Raw genomic sequence first — 24149 nt, 5'->3', positions numbered from 1 at the left:
CCCGCGCCGCGCCGCCCCGCCCCGCGCCGGCCACTGGGGCCGCGCCGCGCCGCGCCGCGCCGGGAGCTGCTGCCGGAGCCGGCGCCCGCCATGGGCACGGGGCGCGAGGGGATGCGCTGCATCAAGATCCTGCTCTTCATCTTCAACCTGACCTTCTGGGTGAGCGCCGCGCCGGGCGGAGCGGGTCGGGGCGGAGCGGAGCGGAGCGGGTCCGGGCGGGTCGGGCTGGGCTCTGCGGGAGGAGCCCCTGCCTGCCGCGGGGCCCCGACCCGCCGGGCAGGCTGCAGCCGGCGTGGTGCCGGGGGCCTGCCGCAGCACAGCAGAGCTCCGCGGCGCTGCCCCCTGCTCGGAGGAGGTCTGCGGGCCCCTCGAAGGAGCGCTGCCTACTAGGCTACCTAAGGTTGCACTGCAAGAGTACCCCACCTCTGCTCTCTTTTATAAAGATGCATCTCCTCCTAGGAAAATACATACTTGATATAAGAAGACAGCACTGAGCAGAGACAACATCTTTCTTAAGTCAATTTAAAGCAGTGACCATTTCCCCCAAAGCATAACTTTTCAAACAACAGGAGGCCGTTAGAGGATCTCCCAGCATCCCAAGCAGCGTGTTGCACTTCCACTGTTGTGGTCCACTTCTTCACAGCATCAAGTTGCTTTTTAACAATGTAATTTCAAACAGTGAGCCAACAGCTTCTTCTTTTACAAACTCATCCTGAGAGACAAAGTCCTTGCATAATACTGCACTTTGCTGAGTGCTGCCCTAATGCGTCACTGAAACAGTGTTCTGTTGGACACAGTCCTGGGCAACCTGCTCTAGCTGACGCTGCTTGAGCAGGGGGGTTGGACCGGATATCTCCAGAGGTCCCTTCCAACCCCAACTACTCTGTGATTCTGTTTATTGCAACATGAGATCAGATAATGTTATGTCCACTTATCACACTTTCTTAACAGTCACAGTGCCATAGCACAACTTAATTCAAGCTACCTTACTTCTTTCTTTCACTTTCCCCCATGCTGCCAGTTTCACATTGGAGAATGTGAACTTTTCAGTTTCACATCAGAAAATAATCAGAAATGTGTTTTTCTTTAATGTCTTTTTTTCCTTCTGATTATCTGTTTAAAAAAAAATTCTGGGATTTTTGTCTCCTTTATGCTTTAAACACAGTTAAACCAAATGCTTCTCCCTCTTGGTGACAGCACTGCAAGCTCCAAGTACACAGTGCTGCTATGCTTCAAGCTCTGTGAGCAGAGCGGTGTTGCTCAGCTGCAGCTGCGAGTCAGCAGGAGGACAAAGCTTTGCGTTATGTTGTTTCACAGAAGTGACAATTACTGTGTTTTGTTATCTCCATTTACATTGAGGAGGAAGAAACCATCTCCTCAGTTGGACTCAGGCGTTCATTTCAAACATGTCCAAGCTACCAGAGTCCCTTAGAAGCCTGGACTGACAGGAAGGGACTTGAGCTGCCTGCCTAGTGTGCTCTGGCAGTCCCAAGGCTGAGCCCCTGCTTGCAGAAGGCGAGTTCCCAGGGCCATGACCAGGGTGGGGGGGACTCCTGTTCTCTGAGGAGAGAAACTCATCTTGTTTTTCACCTTCTGTGAGGAAAGCTGCAATCCTGAGCTGTTCAGCTATAGATTTTCCTGCCTTCTTTGCTTGCTGTAGCTATGCTGGCTAAATCAAGTGCAGGGAAATGCAGGACAGACTCAAAGACACCACAGCAAGCTGCAGAGGATGTGGTAAGCAAGTATTTTGTGAACCTCATTCCGTTTGGGCAGCGGTTGCAGAACTAGGCGCTGGGCCTCCCCCAGTAGAGCTGGAGAGAATTGCGCCTGGCCCTGCAAGGTGCTGAAACTGTGCCAGCACACACACCATTGCCTGGTAGGTTTATAAATGTGCCTGGCACATGATGGGTTTGAGATCATTAGCTACAGATGTTTCCCCTCATCTGACATGCCTTGACACTCCTTTTTGCTCTAGACTTGTTTGCATTTAAGGGAATTCTTCCTTGCATTTGACAGCATCAATCACTTCTTTGTTGGACTTTTCTGTGACCCAAGGTACTGTACACTCTAATCCTCCTACATCCTAAGGATGTTCTGATAGGGAGTCCCACAGTGATTTATAGGAAAAATATCCTGTCATAATTAGGCCAAACATGCTTAACTTCAGCACATCTCTAAGAGCAATACAGACCTCTCCCTTCTTTCTGGATAAGCCTCTAAACAGAACCCTCCTCACAATTCAACAGCAGCAGCAATTCTGAAATGGCCAGACTGTCACCTATAGTTTGGTATGATGATGAGTTAGAGGTCCAGCTGGTGCCTCCACAGCATCATATATCTTCTGACCCAGGAGCTGGAACGTTGATGCATACAGGGGGAGAGGGCACTTCTCAGCCCAAATGGCTGCTCTTTAGCACTAGAACAGTGATGGGGGTTGAAAAAAGTCAGTGAAATTACTTCTGTCCTAAAAGTTTGGTGTGTGTCAAGACAGCAGGGCTCAACTGCTGGGCAGGCAGCACTTCCCCGGACAGGCGTTTTACTACAGAATACTGTCTTCAGTCCAGGCCCAGGCCCAGGCCCAGAGCGGCACTGGCCTCCTGCGCCCCGGCTGGCTGCAGTGCAGTTCTGGGGGTTAGGAAGGAGGGCACAGGGTACCCTGCTGGTTGGGCAGCTTCTCTGCTCCTCTCACGTGCCCTCACTCCCCCACCTCCCACCCTCCTACATTCCCCATTGCAATTCAGGCCAAGTTTTGATGACTAAAGGATCTTATTTATAAGGTTTGAAAATCACCAGTGAGTTGAGCTGAAAGAAAGATGCACACTGCTCTATAATAGGAATTCAATGTTATCAAATACTACCAAGAGGTCCCTGAATTTTCTGATGGCACAGTCTTTAGCTGTGGGGTTTCAAGAAAGTACAAGGTTCCACTGACCCTTCTTTGATGCCCTCCAGCCAACGGGCATTAAAGTATTAACTGGTGTATTTGTTTTCCAGCTGGCAGGATTGGCTGTCATTGCCTTTGGTCTGTGGCTGCGGTTTGGTGGGGTTATGGCAGAGTTTGCTTCAGACAAAAGATCTCCAGAGTATTTCTTCATGGGTAAGTTACAGTGCCTGTGTTGATGGCAGCTGTCAGACTTGCTTTCATCCTGGGGCTTGCAACACATCCCACACATTAAATTAAATGAAGGTCAACAATTCCTGAGTTGAACTGCACAGAAGCGGGCATTGTGGCGCTGTGCATCATGTCGGTGATGGCTTTCCTCATGTCTCTTCTTGGCATCAGCTTCCTTAGGCCTAGTTGAACTCTTCTCTCAGACCTGATCCAAACCCTACCTACAATTTCATAAGTGAATTGTTCTGATGCTGCTGGAATAGAAGTTGAGAGGGGTGCGAGATAGGGCTCACCAACATACCCTTCCAGAGCTTCTGTGCAGCTGCCAGCCAACAGAACAATGGTCACACTGTCACTTCTGAATGTTTCCACTACCAGCACTGCAGTAAGACTTTTGCTCATCAGTTCTCCCTGTGTCTGCACACAGAGGCCCTCAGTGTGGTTTTGGGAATCAGAGCAAACCCTTCCATGGTTGAAAAGTAAAACTGCAGTGTTCAGTCATCTCAGGAACTGTTCATCCAACCTAGGCAGGAATTGGCCAGCTCCCCAAGCCCAGAGAGCTGGTGGTATTGGTCACATTTGATTTTAGGCATTTAAAATATTTTTCTTCTCCTTAGGAATTCCAGTTGGGTTTTCTGGAAATGCCACCTGTTACATGTCTATAGATACCTTTAAACAGCAGCTGTCTAGGACTGCCAGCAACTGCATTGCTCCATCCATTGGCAATTGCAACTTGTCTTTACATTATAAGAGTCAGGATTTTTTCCGTTTTAATATATTACCCCTCAGGATGAACTCACCCAATAAAATCCAATTTGTACATTCATTTTTGCCATCTACATACGCCAAGTGTTAATGAATCCTGTGCTGCCTTGTCCATCAAGTCACCCTGACAGAGGAGCAGCTGGAGAGTTCCATGGAAGAGAAAATCTTGGCTGTGAACATAAAAGGATTACATACAGGCATTACTCGAGGCATTGACTGCTTGCCACGAATGAAAGTTGAGCCAGGGTGTCCCATAACAGTCAGTTACCCATCACAAGACTATTAACTGGGCTGTGCGGTTACTTTAAATATCCCTTTTCTCTTTATGGAGACCTTGACTCTTGACACACCTCAGGCCTTACACAATGCTCTTCTGTTACATGCAAGAGGGCCAGAGACACTTAGCAAAATGTACAATACTGTGGGAACAGATGGGTAGAGTATTATGTCCAGCGAAGCCTCTGTGGGAATTTAGGAGGCAGAATAAAACCATTTAGACAGATGTTTGGCTGGGACATCCAGGTTACTGTAAAATACCCTGTGGCATATTTACTGACCCAGAGCGCTAGGATGTATGGTTTACTTGTTCTCTTTTGTCTGACCTGCTACTTTACCAGTATGTTGGACCATCACTTCATCTCCAGATCCAGTTTATGCCTGCTGAATTCCCTGTGGTATATCTTGGAACTCTTCCCTGCCTCATGTTCTTATGTTTGACCCAGGAGATTCAAGACAGAAGGATGTTCTGGCCTTCACAATCATTGTTGGCTTGTTAGATGTCATAAAGTAATAGATCCTGTGATAAGAATAAGCACCATAGTTGTTTCACAGCTTTGCAGGGCAGATTGTAATGCTGGGTAAATAAGATTTTCTTCAGTCCATATGAATTTAGATCTCTGAAAGGTTTAGTCTGCTTCAGTCCTGAATAGGAATTACAAAAGCTATTCAGAGACATTCATTCTAGGAAGCCTCAGAGAAAGTTCTTGTAAAAGTTAGTTATATACCATGCCATTCAAGTATTGTTGGGCTGATTCTCACAGGTATTTATAGAGCTGTACGCTGTAATATGTAACCACTAGCAGAGGAGGTGCTAAGGAACAGGACATAAATATGATGAGAAATCTTTTGAACTTGCACTCTTGATTGAACTCTACGGCAAACTTTTCTCTCTCTCTAATAATAGGCATTGTGCTCTGAGTGGAACGTGGTTGTTAAAGAAAAACTAAGCAAAAATTTTTCTGCTCCCCTTCTTCATTACTAATCATGCTAAATGCTGTTGTGACTTCTGAGCATCTGATGGGGCAGCCAGTGCTGTCAGAAGTTTGAGGCTGTTAGTGACCTCTGACTAAGGCTGTGGTAAAGGAACAGTGATAACTTCAGTGCCAGTGTTTCTTTTTGCAGCAGAAAAAGCTGCACCTGACAGTCATGCTCAAGTTCTTTAACTCTGTAGATTCCAGCTCTGAGTCTCCCTTGACATTTGTGCACTGGGCCCTTCTCAAGGAGCTTCTAAGAGTATTGTTTATTCAGCTCTGTGTGTTTGTTCTGTACCATGCATTCTGGGTGACAGCCAGGATTTTGCATAGCAATTCTTAATATGGAGTAAGTCTGCAATACACAAGGAGCAGCTGCCCAGAGGGCTGAAAGAGAAAGCAGATCATCAGTATGACTTGGAGATATAAACACAGGGCCATACATTTCAAAATAATTTCTGTAGCTCTGTTTCACTGCACTCTGTGGCTGCTTTATGGTAACTCAAGCCCCTGTGATCAGATCAGCTCCAATGCAGTGTTTGGAAAAACCTTCAGCTGCATTCAGTTTGCTTTGTAGGTTGAAGCACTGTCCAGGATCACCATCTTGCAGGTAACATCTCCTTTTCTTGATTCCAAAGAGCAGCACATTCTGCTCTTTTTATACCTGTATTGAGCTGCCAGCTGTATCCAACTGGTTTCTTTCTTGTGCTTACCCCTCCCCCCCTGGATCTGAAAATTTGTTTTAGTTTAAAATAATTGATAATTACATCCCTGCATTTTCCATTAGGCCAGAATGAGTCTCCCCAAACAGCCTTGTCCCTTACCAGCAGTCAGTCTGTCTTTCTGCCCCCTGGAATAGTTTTAGCCACAACTTGCCAACCAAGCCCGTTCATCTTTTCCAGCCACTGAAATGTTTCTGTCAGTTTGAGAACAACTTGCATGCAGCAGTGCCAAGGTCAAGCACATATGTGTCGTTAGTTTTGTGTTGCTTGTGGTTTTGTGTTCAGTGATCCATATTCCTCACTGCAGTTAGCAATTTTTAAACTTACAAGTGCGGAACGGGAACCCGTTGTCCCATGCAGTCTTCTGCTCTGAAGATAAGTTTCCAACTGCATACAAGGAGCAGCCTGTAAAATTCTCTCCCTCCAGCCCCCCAGCTTTTGAAGTTCCCACTGTATTGGCAGACATAACAGTATTTGTATGCTGGAACATCTCATAATGTTTTTTGTGCATGTCCTTCAAAGTGGTGAGGCAAAACTGCAGCTTTCCTGCTCCCTTTGCAGTTCAGCTCTGGCAGATTTCATATATTCCTCTCACAACCATCCTTCAAGGGAAAAAAAAGGATAATTACAGCAAAGGTCAATAGCTCAGCAGTCACCTCTTTCATCTGAGTTGTCTGTGACATTGTACTGACCAGATGGAGCAAAGATTTGTAGGAAAAAGGGAATTCCCTTGGATTCTTCCTCTTTCCTGATATTCCTGTGCCACAAGTCTGATGAGTTTTTACTGGGCAGGAAAGCATACAACAGTCAGGAGGGAAAGAGAGGTGCTTGTATAAACCCAATATGTCAGCATTGCTGCCTCACAGTTAATTGGTTCTGAATTAGTTCTTTGTACTAGTGCTGTTCTTAAATTTAAGAATACGTAAAGCACACACATGATGACAGAGTACCTGCTGAGTCAAAGTTCAGCATTTGTGAAGAAAAAACTAACGCAGGGACTTCTTAAGGAACAGTTCAAGATACTGCTTCTTCCCTTTTTGTATTTGATGGACGAGGATGAAAGTCTGTTTTGGCTCCATGGAGAACACAGAGGACAAACTCTGAGAGTTCCTAATATGTGAAGTGTCTAGGGTCACATCACTGCCAGTTACAATAAACAATTACATGTATGTACCCTACAAGCCTCAACCATGAAGGGTAACAAAAACTACTGAATGTGAATGAATCAACCTGGATGACTTTCTCACAGCTGTCAGCACTGAAGCATTGTTTCTCCTGCACAGCCAGAGCTCACAATCTTTCTCCTATGTTGTGCTCTCTTTGCTCCAGTTTCCTGATACAAACTGTGGTCCAGGCATTCGTCAGGGCCAGACCAGTTGTGGGTAAAAGTTTCAGGATGGCTGTGGCTCTTCCCTGGGGTCTGTGAGAACGTGAGTGATCATTCTGGCTTTGAAAGGTGCAGTTAGATGGTGCATGCCTTAGGATATGAAGTCATGTCTGGAGCTGAAAGATAGTAGTAGTTTTTTCTCCATAGAAGTGGGTGCCCACACAAGCAGGAGTTGGCCAGCAGTCAAGTCCATGTGAATTCTCTGCAATTCTCTGTTCCTGTGCCTGGTTCTGCTATAGTTCTGTTCATGTATTTTGGGGTCGAGCACTATACTCTCAGTCAGCAATATTCTCTCTCCAAGAGCCATAGCCCCATAAATTCTATCACCCTTTAAAATAAGAGCTGTTGGCAAAGTAGCCTCTGTGTAGACATGCAGTACCAAAAGTGGCGCATCAAGCAGTCCTGCCATCATGTGTATGGGACCTTGCAGAGGCTTTTAGTCTGTACTTAAGACTTAAGCAATGAACTTATCTGTCTTTCTTCCTGTCATCTTGTGTGCAGGTCCCTTCTGCAATTAAGAAAGGGAGGTATAGCAGAGGCTGATAGTAATTTCCTGACTGGAAAACAAAAGCTGCTGCACTGGAAATTGGTTTAAACAAGTAACACAAAATCAAAAAAAACCCCTTACTCAGAATGAAAGCTGTTGCAAAGTCCTCAGTTTCTGTGCTGGATCACATGACCTAGCAAGTAGCTCCTAAAAGCCAGTATCCTGCCTGGCAGAGTATAAGGCAAGGCCACCATAAAGTCAGAGTTCTAACAAAGCAAGCTAATTAAACCAAGTAGAACAATCTGTCCAGCTACCTCAGACTGATTGCTTTGTGTTTGCAATATGCTGAGAATCAGGAGGCATTTAATTTTTTAATGAGTCACTTAAACATGATAATGTGTTTTAAACTATCCTTTTTGCCTGGTAAATTGTCTTCACCCTTCTCCCACCCCACTCTTCATGTGCAGCTACCTAAAAGCTAGCCAGTTCCACAGAGCAACAGCAGTTGAACTGACAGTTATGCCATTTCCTTCTTTGATTTCTATAACTCAGCCTTTTCTCTAGGCAGCTGCAGGTCACCCTACTGCCCTGTCTGGCCTGTTATTTCCAACTCCTACATGTGTTTCTCATCTTTTCCTACCGTGCATTTGCACTACTTGCTTCTTGGTGCTCAGCTGAGGGTTTGAGAGCCCCAGTTCTTCTAGGGAGGTGCCCATTTGCCTCAAAGATTGTAATTCACACACAACCTCAGGAAAATCTCTTCAAATCATGTCTGGGTTCTAGGATTCCTGTCATCACTGCCTCTGGATCCCTTATGCCAGGAACAGAGCTGCTTGTTTTCTTAGTGGAGTATGAACAGTCAGCGGTTTGTTCAGTGTTGGTTACTCAGCCCAAAAAAGAAAGAGCAGAACTATTTAAAATGGAAAAAGTGACTGTAGCAGCCAGGTAAACAAGGAATCCATGTGAAATAAAGCCAGACAGAGAGACACTGTGCCTTTGTCTCTTCCTGCTCTTTGCAATAGGCTCTGGACATGAATTTGTATCTCAAAGCTCTCAGTGAGATTTTGGAGAAAACCAACTCTGTGAATGAGTTCTACTACAGAGTCTAAACTTAGATCTCTACCAGCCTGAGAGGCTGGCAGAGGATAGCTGGTAGCAGTGGTGATGGTTCATGCCTTGTCTGAAATAAGAATGGTTTTAATGCTCACACTAATAGGTTCCTCACTGCCTGCCTTGCGTTGTAATGTTTCCTTTCTGCTTCATAAAACATTGGCAGTAAATGTCCCTGCCAATCATGTACTTCTCTGCAATAGGAACAGAGAGGGACTGTGGGTCTAAGGACACAGTTATTACTCTGGCCAAGTGCCATGGAACAAACTATGGAACTAGTTGCATTTCCTTTCAGATTAGTTATACACAGACTTGCATGTTACCTTGAGATAAGTTTTTAATCACTCTAAAGAATAAAGAGCAGACGTCTTGCAGATTTCACTCATCATTTTTCTAAAATGGGGCTGATTCCTCCCTCCCTCTGATACACAAAGACATATTGCAGTTAGTAGCTCTAAAACTCCATCTTTCTCTTCTACCTAGCCTAAAATGATGAAATTATGTATTACTGCTAAGCATAATGGTTTTGTTCATCCACAGATGGCACACAAAATACCCATTATCCTTCTTGAGGTGCTCCTTCATGCTTGCAGATCTGCTGTCTCCAAGTCCAGTCTCAACAGGGTACACGTGCTGACAGCCAGAGAAAACAGTATCTTATGGAAGAATTCTGTGCCATGAACACAGATGCCAATCAAGATCTCTGCTCAGTTGTGACCTTGCTGTTCGTTATTATTTGTAAGCATAGATTGCTCTGAGACCACCACTCAACTTCTTGATTCACTGTCTGTTCCCCTTATAATTGCAAAGCAAAATCTGCTGGAAAGTGGGAATCCCTCCTGTTGGAATTTTCTCAGGGAATATCCTCATGTGACACTTTCCTTTCAGGAAATAATGATTTTCCCATAGGATGAATGAAAAAATTGATTGTGTAGAAAAGCTGCCGCTTTAATGCTTTCCAATTTTGTTGTTTGTAAACTGAAACAGTGGCTGAAGTATGGGCTTTTCTCCCTCTTGCACTCTTTTGCAGCCAGAAGAGAAATCAATTTGTTGTTTGGTGTTCTCTCACTGGATATACTGTTAAAAATGGAAGTGATAATTTGTCTTCATAGCTTATAAAAATCTGTCTCTGTGTGTTTGTTTTAGCACAGCTAAAAACAAAAACCAGAATATTTTTCCACGGTTAAAAAATAGATAAATAACAGGGATTTTCACAAAAAAGGTCAAGAGAATTGGTTTTGTTCAAAAAACTATTTCCTATGAAACTTCATTTTGATCCCACTGTGTTTATACAGAGGCCCATACTTTCTCCAGTGTCCCTCATAGTCATCAGTTTGTCGGCCCAAATCAGCCAGTTTTCTGTTGCATTTTGCACATGGAGTTTAATTCTTTGGAAAGTGCCTCTTCATCACTTTGGCATTCAGGGGCTGAAAGTGACTTGCTTTGTGAGACTTGTATGCTGATGCATTAAATGTTCCCTGAGTTGCGGGCAGCCGCACGCATGGCAGGTTTCTGCCATTTGGTCCCATGTTTGCTCTCTAATGTCATAGTAATGTGACTGTTCTCACTATTCTCTTTTCACCTGGTGTCTGTTTCTGTGCGAGATGTGTGGTGCAGAACACCATGCCAAAGAACTCTAGAGACTAGTAAGTTGTAAAACTCTCTCTCTCTTCTTCATTAGCAGATAGAGACCAAAGCAGTGACAAAATTAGGAATCAGGAAATGAACAGAGGCAAGAAGAAATAAGAGGAAAAATTTTAAACAGGCCACAAAAATTTGGCTCCTTTCTACCTTGTACTCTTCTACTTTTGTTGCACAAAAAGCTGCAACTAGACAGTCTTCTCAAAATTTTCCATTCAACGAAACAAGCTCTCTACCTTGACCTGACTTGCACACTTCTTTTCACCATGCTGAGCTTTGCGGAGAAGTGCTCTTTGCGTCAGAGTTTCTGACTAACAAATGTGTTCCACTTTGCCAGTATAAAGTAAGCGTCTTTGTTGTTTCTCTTTCTGCTGTGCTGTGGATGCCAAATTGGAGACCATGGCAAGGCTTTGTATTTTACAATGGAAGCAGTTATGAACAGGAGATGATTAAGGCTTTGCTTTCCATCCTGCATTTTTTAAAGGAACAGGGTCTAGTGAAACTTGGTTACTTTTGACACATGATACTATCCCATAGGATTGAATATCTCATAGCAATGAATGAGATTAACACCACCAAACTTATGGACTTGTCTGCTTCTTTGCTGATTTTAACTGGCCTGATTTGACTGCCATCAGTGGACAATGTCTCTAGGTAAAGCTGTGATTCTAAGGGGTGCCATAAAAAGTACCATTCTCATCCTTTTCTTTTTCTTTCCCTTCTATAGAGGCTTGCTTTTCAGTTTAGGTCTATTCCTATTACAGATTTTCAGGTGATACCTCCTCCATGCTTCTTACAGTTGGAGTATTTCTCCATTGCTACTTACATCCCCCTGCCCTAGAAAAAGGAATCCTAGCTCCCTGTCTTAGACACTGACACCATCTGGGATGTTTCTGAATCTACTCCTTGCATATCCTTCTAGAAAAGCATCTTCCCTCTGAGCGTACCTGGATCTGGGGACTAGGAATCCTCAGTGCAAGCTGAGAAGCAAGCTGCTCCCTTTGAATTTTTTTCAAGCAGCTCTTAAAGTGCCTCCTTCCTGTGTGAAAGGTTATGTGTGTGTATATATAGTAGTTATTTAAAAACACCTTTAGCTTTGTGGATTTTTTTTTAAGTGTCCTCAGTATTTTCCAGCTAGGAATAGCTCTGGGAGTATCAGGAATTACTAGTCCCAGGCTGAGCAAGGACAAACTCTGGAATGAACTCTCCTGAATAGGAGATGGAAGGAGGTGGTTTTAAACTCTTGGCTAGCACAACTGAGAGGCTAGGACATACAGCAAGTTCTGCTTTGTTTAGTGAGTGGTGTGAGAAGTTCTTCCTGTAACACGCCTTAAAAGGGAAGTTCTGATTGAAGTAGCGGTTTAGCTATGAGTCATGCAAGTGAAACGCTAAGTCTGCTTCTCAGACAAGCAAATTCAAATTCCTGAAAGTGGTCTTAGCCCTGAGCCTCAAAGAACTTTGTCTTCTCTAGCTAGAAGCAACAAAAAGAAATGGGAAGACTTCTTTCAGAAAAGTCTTCTTAAAAGAAAAGTCTTTCTCTCAAGTAGCCTAATAAGTAATTACAGGGACTGGAGTAGGGAGTGACACGCAAAAAAGGGTCCAGGAAACATCTTTGTAATTACATGGCATTTGTCACCATGGAGATTTCAAAATGACAGTTCTGGTGTATGGCAAATGAACAGCAGGTACTGCACCTGAGAGAAGCTGCAACTAGTGTTTTTTCCAAATCACCCTCCACAAGGGGCTGACCTTTATTCCTGACCCATACACCCCTCCCTCTGTGAAAGCAACTGCATTGTGGATATGTGTACAAGCATTAGCTTGAAGAATGCTCAGTCCTGGTGAGTCACAAGGTGCTGAATATTAAGATTCTGGAAAATACAGAATATGATCTGTCAGCACATCCAGCAGTAAATACCACTTATCTGTCATCTCAGACCTGGCAAAGCCATGTTAATTAAAATTACTTGATCAATACTTAGCACAGTGTGCTCTTCACTGGCAATCCTTGCTACAAGAAAGGTACAGGGCAAGGAAGAAGGGAAGGGGAGCAGAATCACAAGAGGTGGGATGCATATCTGGGTGATATCCAGCGACTGACAGTGATTACGCAACGAATGGTCAGGCAGAAACCTGCCTTCTTCAAGCATGCTGTAGCTGTGAGACAGTCCAAATTAAGCCATGATGACAAGCACTGAGAGAGTTAATATAATTTTGTATGCCTATACTTGGCTAGATCCTCTACACTCGCATATTTATAATTTGTTTGTTTTTTCATTTTCCTAGCAATCATTGCAAATTGTCATTTGTAGGGTTTTCTAGTCTGGATTGGACAAGGCTTGCTAGCAGCCCTATTAACCCTAAAGATTTGGGTCAGATTTAAAAATAATATTTTAAAAAATGTATTTGAAAATACCAAACATTCTCATGAAAAATTTGTGTGGTCAAATCTGAGAGGAGGACTCACTGTGCCCTCTAGTGTGCACAGTCTGTAGCTCCACTGTCCCCTCATAATGACTTGGGCAGGAAAATGCCACTGATTTTTCTAGCAGTGGATAGGCATGGCAAGTCTCTGTGTGTCCTTGGCATCGCCCACACAAGACAAAGACCAGAATTAAAAAGCTCTGCACAGAGCCTTTGATACTTTGGCTGGCACTGCACCAGAGACAGTGCACAAACAGTTGTGGTCTGATGGAGCTGATGCCACATGCAAAGGTGTGTATTGCCTAAGCATAGATCAAGCAGTTTACATTTACAAGTGCGGAAAGAAGAATTCTGTGCTGTGGTTCCCTTTTGTCCTAGACAGAGCCCACACAAAAGATAATGCTGGACTTGTGTATTTGCAGCGGCATTACAGGTGCCAGAGAGGAGTGCTATCTCCCTTACCCCTACAGTCTTTGTCCTGCCTAGTTCTGAACATAGCTAGGGTCACAGGTGCGTTACTTTAACTAAGTACAGGGCTATACTGCTATCTCCCATGTTCCATACCTGTTGCAGGCATGGCCTTTGCTGGCAGTCTCATCCCCAGATAGCTTCATTATCCTCTTAATGCCTTTAATCTGATGATCAACAATTTGCTGGACTTCCTTTATCTCATGAAATTTCTCTACACACACACAACCCATTTGGCCAGTGGCCTCAAGTCCTTTCAGCAACACAGTCCCAGGAAGAAGTTGGGTAAGGTCTGTTGTGTACTGCCAGGCAACTGATTGAGCGTTGCTGTCAGGTAGCTTACTAAGCTCTGTCCCAGTATAGCATTACAGCACATTTTCAGCTCCAGGTTTCACAACAGAAATAAGTCCTCTAGTAGTAATGTTGGATTTCTTGCCTTATATTCCTCACTAAAGAGTTGTAAAGTAGTTCTGGATGGTTTGGTGTATGTTCTTCCTGGACCATGCTGCTCTTAGGACAGGAAACCTGAGAGGTGGAAGCCTCCTTATTGGTCTTCATGAGGTTTCCCAAGAATTCTGAAGAAATCATTGGGCTCCTTTTGTGGTGAGAACAACATTTCTGTGTAGTTGGGATGTTCTTTGTGAGAGATAGACTCAGCTGTTGTTTTGGATGCGAATGTGTGCTTTTGACAAAATAGATAGCAGGCTTTGGGAAGAGAAACCTGCTTAAATACCTGTTTGATTCTGATTTTCTATAGGACTCTACGTATTGGTGGGAGCAGGGGCTCTGATGACCACAGTTGGATTTTTTGGGTGCTGTGGAGCAGCGCGGGAGTCTCAGTGCTTACTAGGAGCAGTAAGTAAAAGGTTTCAAGAGCCTGGTCTGTGCTGGAAAATCATCCAAGAGCATATATTTTGTGTCATTAGTGGAAAGATCTTTGCTGTCCAAGATCTGAAATGTCTCATGTCCTTTTAATGGCTAATTTAACATCTCCGGCTATGGTGCTATTGCAGAGTTTCCATACATGAAGAAGTTCTATTGCTTACCTCCTATGAAGTGTTTCCAGGAACTACCTTCTGTCTTCTCCATTGAAACTACCATCTGAGCCGCTTCTTTTTCACCTCTGTTTCCATATTACAAGAAATCTGACTTGACATCCTGCTCACTGACCCTGCTTACCAGCTTTCTCTGTCAGTTACTGCGTGTGCTGTTGAGGCCTGGACAAGGATGAGGGACTGACAGGCAGTCCATATAAAGCATGCTGTGCAAAGTAAATTTATATAAGCTTCTCTTCTCCCTCTGCAGTTTTTTGCTTGCTTATTGGTGATATTTGCTGCTGAGGTCACTGCTGGAGTATTTGCCTTTATAGGCAAGAAAGGGGTGAGTAGCAGTCTACTTCTATGGTAAGTTCTGGATTCCTGTGACCAACTGGTCTGCAGTCTGGGCCATGCATTGGAAAGCTTTCCAGGAGACTTTTCCCAGGAAGACCCTCTGACATTCTTATCTGTAGTCAGTAAAAAGTTTGTGCCATTTCAAAACAGGATGCAGTTTCTGCTCCCCTCTATTAAAGAAAATCTATAGGTGTGACTGAGCATTATGCCCAAGAAAAACAACAAGTAGAACTGTATCATAAGGGGGCATAAAACTTGGGAAAAGTGCAGATAAACTCAAGCAGCGATGTTTGACCAAAACACAGAATACAGCATCTGTAGATTCTGCCCCATGCGGAGTCCCTCTGAATGCCATTGGGCCCCCAAAGCTCCTATCTTTCCTATCATGTCTGCCTCAGTTCACCAGAAATAATTTCCTGCTCTGGAAGTTGATGACAAGCTGGAAGTTTGCACTGGATTTCGGGTAAGACTTACTTGCCTCTCACTTGAAAAGTCTGATTTCTGCAGGCAATACAGGAAGCCCAGAAAATATATGAAGACATTTATGATGACTATATGAAAAACCCAGAAAAGGTCAACGGGACTATCTATCACTACCACTCAGCTGTGAGTAGCCCTCCTGAGCTTAAGTACCTTGTACTATTTCTCTGCTTCACAGTACCTTTTAAAATTCAGAATGACACCTACTGAGATATGAAAGGATAGAACAGACAGATGTTTAAACCGAAGCCAGAGGCTCACAGTTGTGTTTCCTGACGGCTATGACAGAGTTCTGGGTTTCAGATCCCAAGTGATCCCTGCCTTGAAAGTGAAAATGGCCAGGCTTTTAAATTTGAGCTAATGCTTCTGGTCTTTGTACAAAAGATGTGACTATTATGGCCCTTTTGGATTTTAAAGTCCAAGAATAAATACTCATAAACACAGAGAGAAGTAGAAACATCTGAGTCCATCTCTGCATTTGTCAGAGAAAAAACTGTCCAGTGTCCCAGGCTCTACAATGTTACCAATAATATTAAGTGGCAAATCCTGTCACTAATGGCACGATACAGAGAAAGAACCAAAAGCACATAATAATGTGACCCAGCTCAGGCCACCCAGAGAGTTAGTGTCTAAACCAGATTAGAACCTGTAACTTCCTGAATCCCACTTGAGTTCTTTTCCTATCTACATTGCCTCCCACAGAGATCAAGCCCCCCCCCCTTTGTTGTTCCTTACAGCATTCCCACGTTCTTTATAACAAATATTTCACAACCTCAGACCCTTCTGTCCTTCTCCCATGGCTGTTATTTCTGACCCCAAGAGGAATTCCAAGCATTTTGTAGGAGATACGCGAACAGGAAAAACAAATCCTCGAAAATGCTCTGATTTATCACTGTCTCCAAGCCCAGCACTACGTTCTGTCTGAAGTAAAGATTCCAGCATGTTCTGTTGCAGATTTTGTGTGTTGCCCATACTACCGTATGTGCTATTTGAACTTTCTGCTTTCTCCATCTATTTCCTTGGAAGCCAAGGATCTGCATTTCCAAGTGCTTTTTTATGACTATGATAAAAATCCCTTCTGGAAGTTTTTGTCAATACATATTTGTCTCTTCACTGTGACTTCAGACATTTGAAACTGATTTTTGAGAATTCTGGTCCATTTAGTTGGAACTCTGCCACAGGTAGCAGCTGATATAGGGAATAAGTTTCGACTTGATCTAAATTGTTTCTCTTTGTCAGTTATTTACTGTTGACAATTAACTCACTTTCAGTATGAAACAAGCCTATGGTTTCTCCCTTCTTTTGACTCTTCCCTCCCCCCCCCGCCCCTCTCTCTCTTACATAGCTCCAATGCTGCGGTAAAGATAGTATGGAACAACAAATGGGATTACCCTGTCCAGAAAACATCCAGATGCCAAAGGCAAGTGTCCTCTGTTCTGTTTTTTCTAATGACTTCCCTGGAGACATGTCATAGTTTGAAAAACAAATTTCCCTGGCGACAGGGAACAAAGATACCACAGATGGTGGCATCAGGATGACCTGAGTTTTGTGGCCCAGAGAACCAGCTGGGTTGAGAGTTTAGTATACAGTAAGCAGGTGCAATATTATGGACAAAAGGCAATTGGCACCTGATTATTTAAAAGATCACTTTTTCATGTCAACCATTTAAGGAAACATTCTGTAAGTAAAAGAAATGGAGAACTTCCTTTTTACCTTGCAAATTCCAGCACAGAAATTCCACATGGAGTAGTGCGGAGATCGAGCGTGAGGTAAGTTGGAGGTCGTATTAAACACGTCCAGCCCTCATTTCTGAAACCTGCTTGCAGCCTCTCGTGGTAGGTGTGACAGTATCATATCGTCTGAAAAACAAAATGGGAAGGATGTAGCAGAACAGAAGTCCTAAATGAAAGGCCCCATGAAAGCCGAAATTTGGCAAGTGCCTGTCTTAACCATGCACAGGGACTCCTAACTAGAAGCTTTGTTGTTGTTGAGGTGGATACTGCTGTTTCTGTCTTTTTTCCCGGAATCTGCTTGCAGGCTCAACATTAATCTGAAGGGCAAAACTTTTTGATTTAGCGTAGCCTGACACAGAAAGGCTTTTAAATTTAGGGAAAACTGATTGTAAGAAGATGACTTGCACATGTCAGCCTGCACAGGCAAGGGGTAAACAACAGCACGTGAAAGTACAAATGTCCCACTAGAAAAGAGAATATGCTATGAAAATTGTCCAACAAAACACAAGGCATAGAAACAAAAAGTAGGATAGTGAATCCAATAGCTTTCTTCATGTTCATCTGTTGCTTAGTGAGAACAGCTGACAGAGTTGGTTGGAATTTATTTTTACAGGAGTAAAAATATTTTAATTTTGTTTTTAATAGAACTGCCTGGTTGAAATCCAGAATGTAATTGATGCTAATCTGCATTTAGTTGGAATTGTTGGAATCGCAATTGCTGGCATCACAGTGAGTACATCCATGCTGTCACTCTCTTTATCTAAATTGGAGCACAATACCCTGTCCTTTACTCAAAGTTTTGTGGAAAATGTTTTGCAGCAGCTGGTGAGATTCCTCAAAGCTGCAGCTATTCTTATCACTTTCAGTGTCCTCTCTCTGGGAATTGCTTACAACTGTGCAAGCAGATTTGAGTGACTTCCAGTTTTACTGGTTCCTTTTGTGTCCTCAGGTTCGCTTCGGAATATCTAATGGTAATCTCATTTTGTTGTTGTCGTAATAGTAGGAAAGATGTGTGTACATGGACTGAACTGAAAACCAAAAGGCCACAGCAGCATTTCATCTGTTCCAAAACAACTGCAAGCATTGATGCTTTTGTCCCTTTGAGGATCCATTCCTTAGATTTCATAAGGAATGGAGAGTATGTTCCCTCTCCGATGATCGGTTTTGTTTGTATTGTGCTAAAGGAATGGGATTTAAACTGCATAGTTTTCAGAACAGTATCTCTCTCCTAAATTTACAGCACCTGGTTAAAGGTAGCTCATTCATCTAATGATGTCACCAGAGCATCTAACTTTCCTTACACTGCACCTTCTCCCGCAAAGTGTGTATTGCTGTTTTCCCAAGGTCTGCTCCTTCATGATGGAGCTGTGACCAATAGATGTCACCCGCTGCAGGGATCTGGCAGGAGAGGACAGTGTATCAAATGCAGGCTTTCAGAGAGAGCATTTTCCAGCCTGTGTCTGCCATGACCTCATTCAGATTCAGAAACCAGAAACAGCATGGAGACCCAGAAGATTTGTAAAGAAATACACTTCTAGCTGGTCTGAGGAGCAGCAGGTTCATGGAGTTAGGTGGACACTTCAAAGCAGATGAAGCGTTTATGGAGTGGGTAAAGAGGATTTAAACAAGCCTAGATCACTTGATGTGTGACTTGTATAATGTGTGGTGTATTCAAAATACAAAGCAACACAAGTGAGACAAAGTTCTGATAATCAGGTTGCTCATCAAGGATACATTAGAAATATGAGCATCTCATCTATGCATTCCCATTTTAGATACAGTAGAAGTTATGAAATGATACCCTCTTTTAACACCAGAAACATGTGTCACTACATTTTTCCATGCTTGTTTCTAACAAATGGAGTATGGCCGGTCAGCTATCTCTCTTTTCTTTTTTAAGAGGGTATGTGGGGAGGGGATGTGACTCATTAGCTTAACTGCATGTTAGTATTGACCAACTCCCATCATCAGCAGTGAAGCCTCAACAAGTGGCTGCTAACTCTGCTTTGGAGAATAAACCTGTGGCAAAAAGAAATTTTTGGAGATTCTGGCAACAGCCACTGTTCTCTGTTTTTAACATTCCTTCTAGTTAACTGTTCCCTAACATGAATACACTTTTGTATTTAATGTATGATCTTCTATAGTAACTGTTAAGAGCTTAGGCTTCTCTGCAAAACCACAATGCTCAACACCAATTCCATAGACTTGATTCCTCTGGAATCGTTCTCTGCTCTTATTCAAAAGTGCCTATGCTATTCCGTGTATAACCATTCTGGAAGACAGAGCCTTTTGGTGCAATACTAGGTGTAATGCCAACAGTCATGATTGTTCATGGCAGTACGACTCATGTTAATAATATTAATGTTTGGGGGCTGTTATGCTGGCCACAACATTTAGAATATAGAACAATGAAAGCAGTGTGGGCAGATAAAATCTTGGCTTTGAGTATCACTGAAGTCTCTTTCATGTTAATTGTCAGATATCTTGAGATTTGTAGACAGAAGCAGTTGCCTGCTTCCCAGCAATGAGAGCCTTCAGATTGTTCTGATATACAGACTGTTTTATAACTCTTTTGTAAGTGGATCCCTAAATTGCATTCCTTCTCTTCTAGATCTTTGGCATGATATTCAGCATGGTTCTCTGCTGTGCGATCCGTAATACAAGAGACATGATCTAAAATTCTCGCTGCACAACTATGTCCCAGGAGTCCCACACTAAACTTTACAAGAAGCGCTCTTCTACCCAACTTAATAATTGTAATACATTTTAATTAGTGTTTTAACATACTGAGAAGAAAATATCCCATTAGGTGAGCCGGTGAATTGCATTAGTTATAGGAAAACTGAAATGAACAAAAAAGGGGTTTTAAATGTCCTTTTTAATGAAAAAAAACAAAGATGGCATCTAAGACTAATTTGATTTTTAATGTTTGTATACGTGCAATTAGGAGTTTACACATCTATAGACATTGTGTAAGCACATACATATCTCTCCTTACAGATACATATGCACATGAGCAGGTATCTGTCTATTCAATACCTTGTTTAGGTAAGTATGTGCAAATGGGATACATGGTATGTGCACATGTATGCAAGCATATTCTTCCAGGGCCTCACTATGCCAGAGTGTGCACACAACCAAAAGCTTACACAGCTTGAAACCCTTTCATACTGAGCCCTGTTGCCAAGAATTAGCATAGAACAAATGCCATTTTTAAAAATAATACCCATGATCCATTTTGTAACTATTCTTTCCAAAGTCCAAGGAGAATAGAATTAATAAAATTGGACTTCATTAAAAAAAACGTAATGTCTAAGGGCCTGCTCCTGCAAACTTGTATTCATGTAAGTAGACCTGTTGACTCCACTGTCATACACAGCCTGGATTTTTTTTTTTCTTTTTTTAAAAAAAGGACTGTAACCTTCATGCAGATGCAGAAAGCTCTGGAGGAGAAACATGCCCAAGGGCCTCCAGGCTAAATGAAGAGGGGGAAAGAGGAGAAAAGCTGGCAAGATACACAGTCATTTGTGAGCAATCGCAGTGCAAAATGTGCTTAAGCTTCCCAAGCTAGCCTGAGACAAAAATCAGTGAGTTAAAGGGGCCACTAAAATTTTTATTCAGCTGTCCCTTTATCCTGCAAAGCTCCCTATATGGCACATATGCTAGTGCAGGAGTGGAGCCTGTCTCCAGAAAAGCAGCAGCTTTGTCAGATACCCCGTGGAATCTGACTAACTGGTCCATAGCAGCCAGCTAAAGAGTGAAAATTGTCAGGGAAATGTCAGGGAAAGACATGTAGCACTTTAATATCCTCTGTTTCTGCTTCTGTGACTATCACAGCTTCCATGGGGCTCTTACCTCAACCTCTCACCCTTTCTTGTGGGTATAAGGCAGAAAAGGTAGGTAGGACATTTTTACAGAGCCATAAAATAAATTTTCATACTGGCAGTTATACATTGCATGGTGGATATAAAAATTACATTGTATTCTTGAAATACCTCAGGGCTTGCGTTTACATAGGGTTTTTTATATTTTTATTTTTCTATCTTTCATATTTATTCATATGAGAATGTTCCTTTTAAAACAGCCTAGAAAGGTTCTCCCCAGAAGGGGAAAATAAATTACATCAAGGGCTCAGAATCTCCTAATTTTTGGCTTTTTTCCAGGTAATTCACCATTTCAGGGAATAATTTTCCCCAAGCAGATGTTTTCACAAAGTGAGTCTGTGCTAGTAATGTCCACATAGCTGCTATGTCTCTTATTATTACTAATTCAGATTTCTGATGCAGTTGTGATTAGATTCTCTTATGTTCCATATTAAGAGAGTAGGTATGTTGGGGAAGAGTTTAACTAAATTATACATCTCAGTGAAATGGTCCATGACTTCTAACAGGACTGTGCATTTACAAGTCATGGAGTCTTTACTCCACTGAAACATAATGGAAGAAATGGGACTTCAGAAAATGTGTCCATTCCAGTGCACATGTCTGTATGGAATATACATCCCTTGTGATGTTCATCTCTCCTGTTCCCAAAGAAACTCAAACTCCTATCACTTTTCTGTTATTCAGCATTGGAAAGTGTGCTGCTGTTTCATGTTTCTGACTTAATTGACACCTCTTGCTTTCTTTTACATGGATCTTCTTTCTCTTTGCAAGTTGTTCAACCACAAACTGTGACTATCCAGTAACAGCGAGACAGCTGTGCACTAAATGCAAGAGCAGCTGCATATGCAGGAGGCACTGCCAAGTGCACAATTTCCAGGCTTAGCTTCAGGTCCCCAGCTGAAAGGGAGACAGTATATCATGCACCACCAAAGAAGAGTTAGATTTGCATCCCTCCGTTCACAGCTGATGAGCTACAGATGTTATGTAAAGGTAGGGCCTGGGATCTTACTCTGCAAGCATCAGACCAGGAAATCTGGCCCTGATCAGCTGTCCGCTCCTATGACAGTCTCAGTTGGGAAAATGACACTGGCGGCAAATCCTTGGGGGTTTCGAGCTCACACTAGGACATAAGTTTCTCACAGCAGATAACTACTGAGCAATTTCCTGGGTCCCAGAGACACTTGAGACTGTCGCTAAAACCGATTCTGCCCTAAACAATAAATGGGGTAGTGTTCAATTGGGGTGTTTTCTCCCACAACTGACAGAAAGTAGAAACCTGTGTACAATAGCACCTGCATCATTTTTGCCATTCAGAGCAAGGCAGCTTTCCAGGACAGCAGGTAAAGATAGTGCAATAGGCAGGCGTATGGTTCAGGTTCCAAGATAACTGCCCTAAAAGGGCAGAAAGGTTTTGTAGATTCTCAAACATGCACAGACCCCAGACGTAATGGCAGTATTTTTTTAAACATGTCTACGCATACCATTAGGTTTTAATTCCTCAAGTATGTAGCATCAGAAAGTAATGAGATGACCACGGGTTGCTTCTTTACACGCTTACTGTTTCTGTCCGCTCCTGCTTTTGAGATGCACTGAATACAAAGGCTGTTTGCAGAAATTTCTCTTGCTTCCCTTCTCCAACCCCCAGAAGAACAAAAACATCTAAGTGCCTTTTGAAAACAGGGAAAAGTAGTAGTTAGGAAGAATTTTACTATAAATCCAAACTTGAGCAACCTACTTTCTACTGAAGATTTTTTTTCCTGAACAGTGCATTTGTTTTTCTGAGCATAATTGTTGCTTGTACTCTGGGTTTTCCTGCTATTTGGGTATATGGGTATCTGCACTGCATATCAGGAACAGAATAATACCAGTTACTGGTTTAGTTCTCTGGATTACTGGTATATATTAAGCTGGAAACCAACATGTTAGGCATCTACTAGTACCTTGAACAGAAATATAGCCTGTTTTATTGTTTCATGCTGTTGTAAGGCACATAAGGTACTGGCAGTACTGTTTAGCCGTTTTCTCTACGTGATCTTAGTATTTGAAGGTCTTTTTTTAAACTCATCCAGGAACAGAAAATTTTCCCCATCATAACTGTAAGAATTCTTCCCCGTTGCTTTAAGATCACAGATAGTTAACAACTCATTCGAATTTTCATAAACGAGCCTGAGTAGCCTTATTTAATGGTCAGGTGTCACAGAGTGGGTTATGGCTATCAAAACTGGATATAGAGTGATCACGGTTTATTGTGCTGGTGCTCATTTGTTTCAACTCTGATACTGCAAAAATGTTTGGGTTTTGCCAGCAATACAGAACCATTTCCAAGAAACTATTCCACGGGTGTTCAGTAAGAAAGCTATTCAAAGGTAACTAAATGCAAACCAGGATGTAAACTCCCTCAAATACAGTTCATGCTCCAGATGGATTTAATTCAGATGTTAGTATTTAATTAGCAAACTCATGCCCTCCAATACATGCATGCTCCAGATACACAGTAACTGCCATATAAGTCAGAAGTACCCACTTAGTCTTGTCCCTAGTACCTGTTTCAGAGGAAAGGGACCCAAACCGTCCAAGGGACAATTATGGAAAAGCAGCATACACATTTTCTTCTTAGCCTGTCAACCAATTTGTTCTAAAGATAACGATGTAAATAGCTAATGCCTGTATTATCTCCTTAACATCATTATTCCTGTTTTCTTTGTCTAGTTTTTCCCGAGTAATTGATTTCAGTGGGAGCTTCATTTGTTACAGGAAAACCTCAGCCAGTTTTGATATCCTGCAGAGACTGAACAGGAACTGATGGAGCGCAGCTCTGTAATATCCCTACACTCATATTTCTCTTTTATTTAGCCTGACAGCTCTAGTTTTGTAGCAAAATATATTGAAAATGAAAAAGAAACCGAGTTATCTTAAGCCTTCAAATGCTATCTTTTACAGCCTTTGGAAACTAGCGATTAACAGTGTCAGACACTGTTCATAGAAAATAAACCTAAGTAATGCTTGTCAATCTTACTTCCTCCTCTGTTGGTGCTCTGCCCATGCCAATCATCTGCAATACACAAACCGTTTCCATTACAGCATTCTCGTTGCTATAGCACAAGTTCTGATTTTAGACAGAACTGGGATATCAGTTTATGACTGAAGTCTGTAGCAGCACTATCTCTATGGCAGCTGTGAGAGAAAAAAATGGGGCTGATACTTGTTCTGACGCTGAAATCAGTTTTTACTTCCCTTTAGCGTGGTGTGTTCTGAAGGGGCGTTTTATCAGCCTTTCTGTGTTGAATTTGAAACA

The 24149-nt window shown here is 42.7% G+C and overlaps 2 protein-coding genes across 23 annotated transcripts in view; one reads left to right on the top strand and one right to left on the bottom strand.

Moving 5' to 3' along the window:
* Window positions 1-24149, bottom strand: part of LOC135323771 (uncharacterized) — a 148686-nt gene that overhangs the window by 124148 nt on the left and 389 nt on the right. For 19 of the 20 annotated variants that reach the window (XR_010385300.1, XR_010385307.1, XR_010385302.1 and 16 more), the window contains exon 2: window positions 16951-17096. Coding sequence is in view for 1 of the 20 variants with exons in the window: in XM_064498316.1 (XP_064354386.1) it covers window positions 16951-16980 (30 nt within the window). In the remaining 19 variants the exon portion in view is untranslated. Of the gene's footprint in view, window positions 1-152; window positions 367-16950; window positions 17097-24149 lie in introns of those variants that run through there. The other variant, XR_010385312.1, reaches the window with a different exon arrangement.
* Window positions 32-23964, top strand: TSPAN2 (tetraspanin 2). 3 transcript variants are annotated; one of them, XM_064498313.1, is made up of 8 exons: window positions 32-159; window positions 2995-3097; window positions 14124-14221; window positions 14672-14746; window positions 15265-15363; window positions 16583-16657; window positions 17616-17699; window positions 23564-23964. In XM_064498313.1, exons 1-8 carry the CDS (start codon window positions 91-93, stop codon window positions 23579-23581), a joined length of 621 nt encoding a protein of 206 aa, XP_064354383.1. In that variant the 5' UTR covers window positions 32-90; the 3' UTR covers window positions 23582-23964. The 3 variants fall into 3 exon arrangements, with proteins under 3 accessions (XP_064354383.1, XP_064354385.1, XP_064354382.1); XM_064498315.1 differs by having other exon boundaries at window positions 19582-23964; XM_064498312.1 differs by lacking the exon at window positions 23564-23964 and adding an exon at window positions 17920-19545.

Source organism: Dromaius novaehollandiae, chromosome 27, assembly GCF_036370855.1.
Source record: "Dromaius novaehollandiae isolate bDroNov1 chromosome 27, bDroNov1.hap1, whole genome shotgun sequence".
NCBI classification, from domain to species: domain Eukaryota; kingdom Metazoa; phylum Chordata; class Aves; order Casuariiformes; family Dromaiidae; genus Dromaius; species Dromaius novaehollandiae.
The sequence above is the reverse complement of the archived record's forward strand: the minus strand, read 5'-3'. Positions and strand labels throughout refer to the sequence as shown.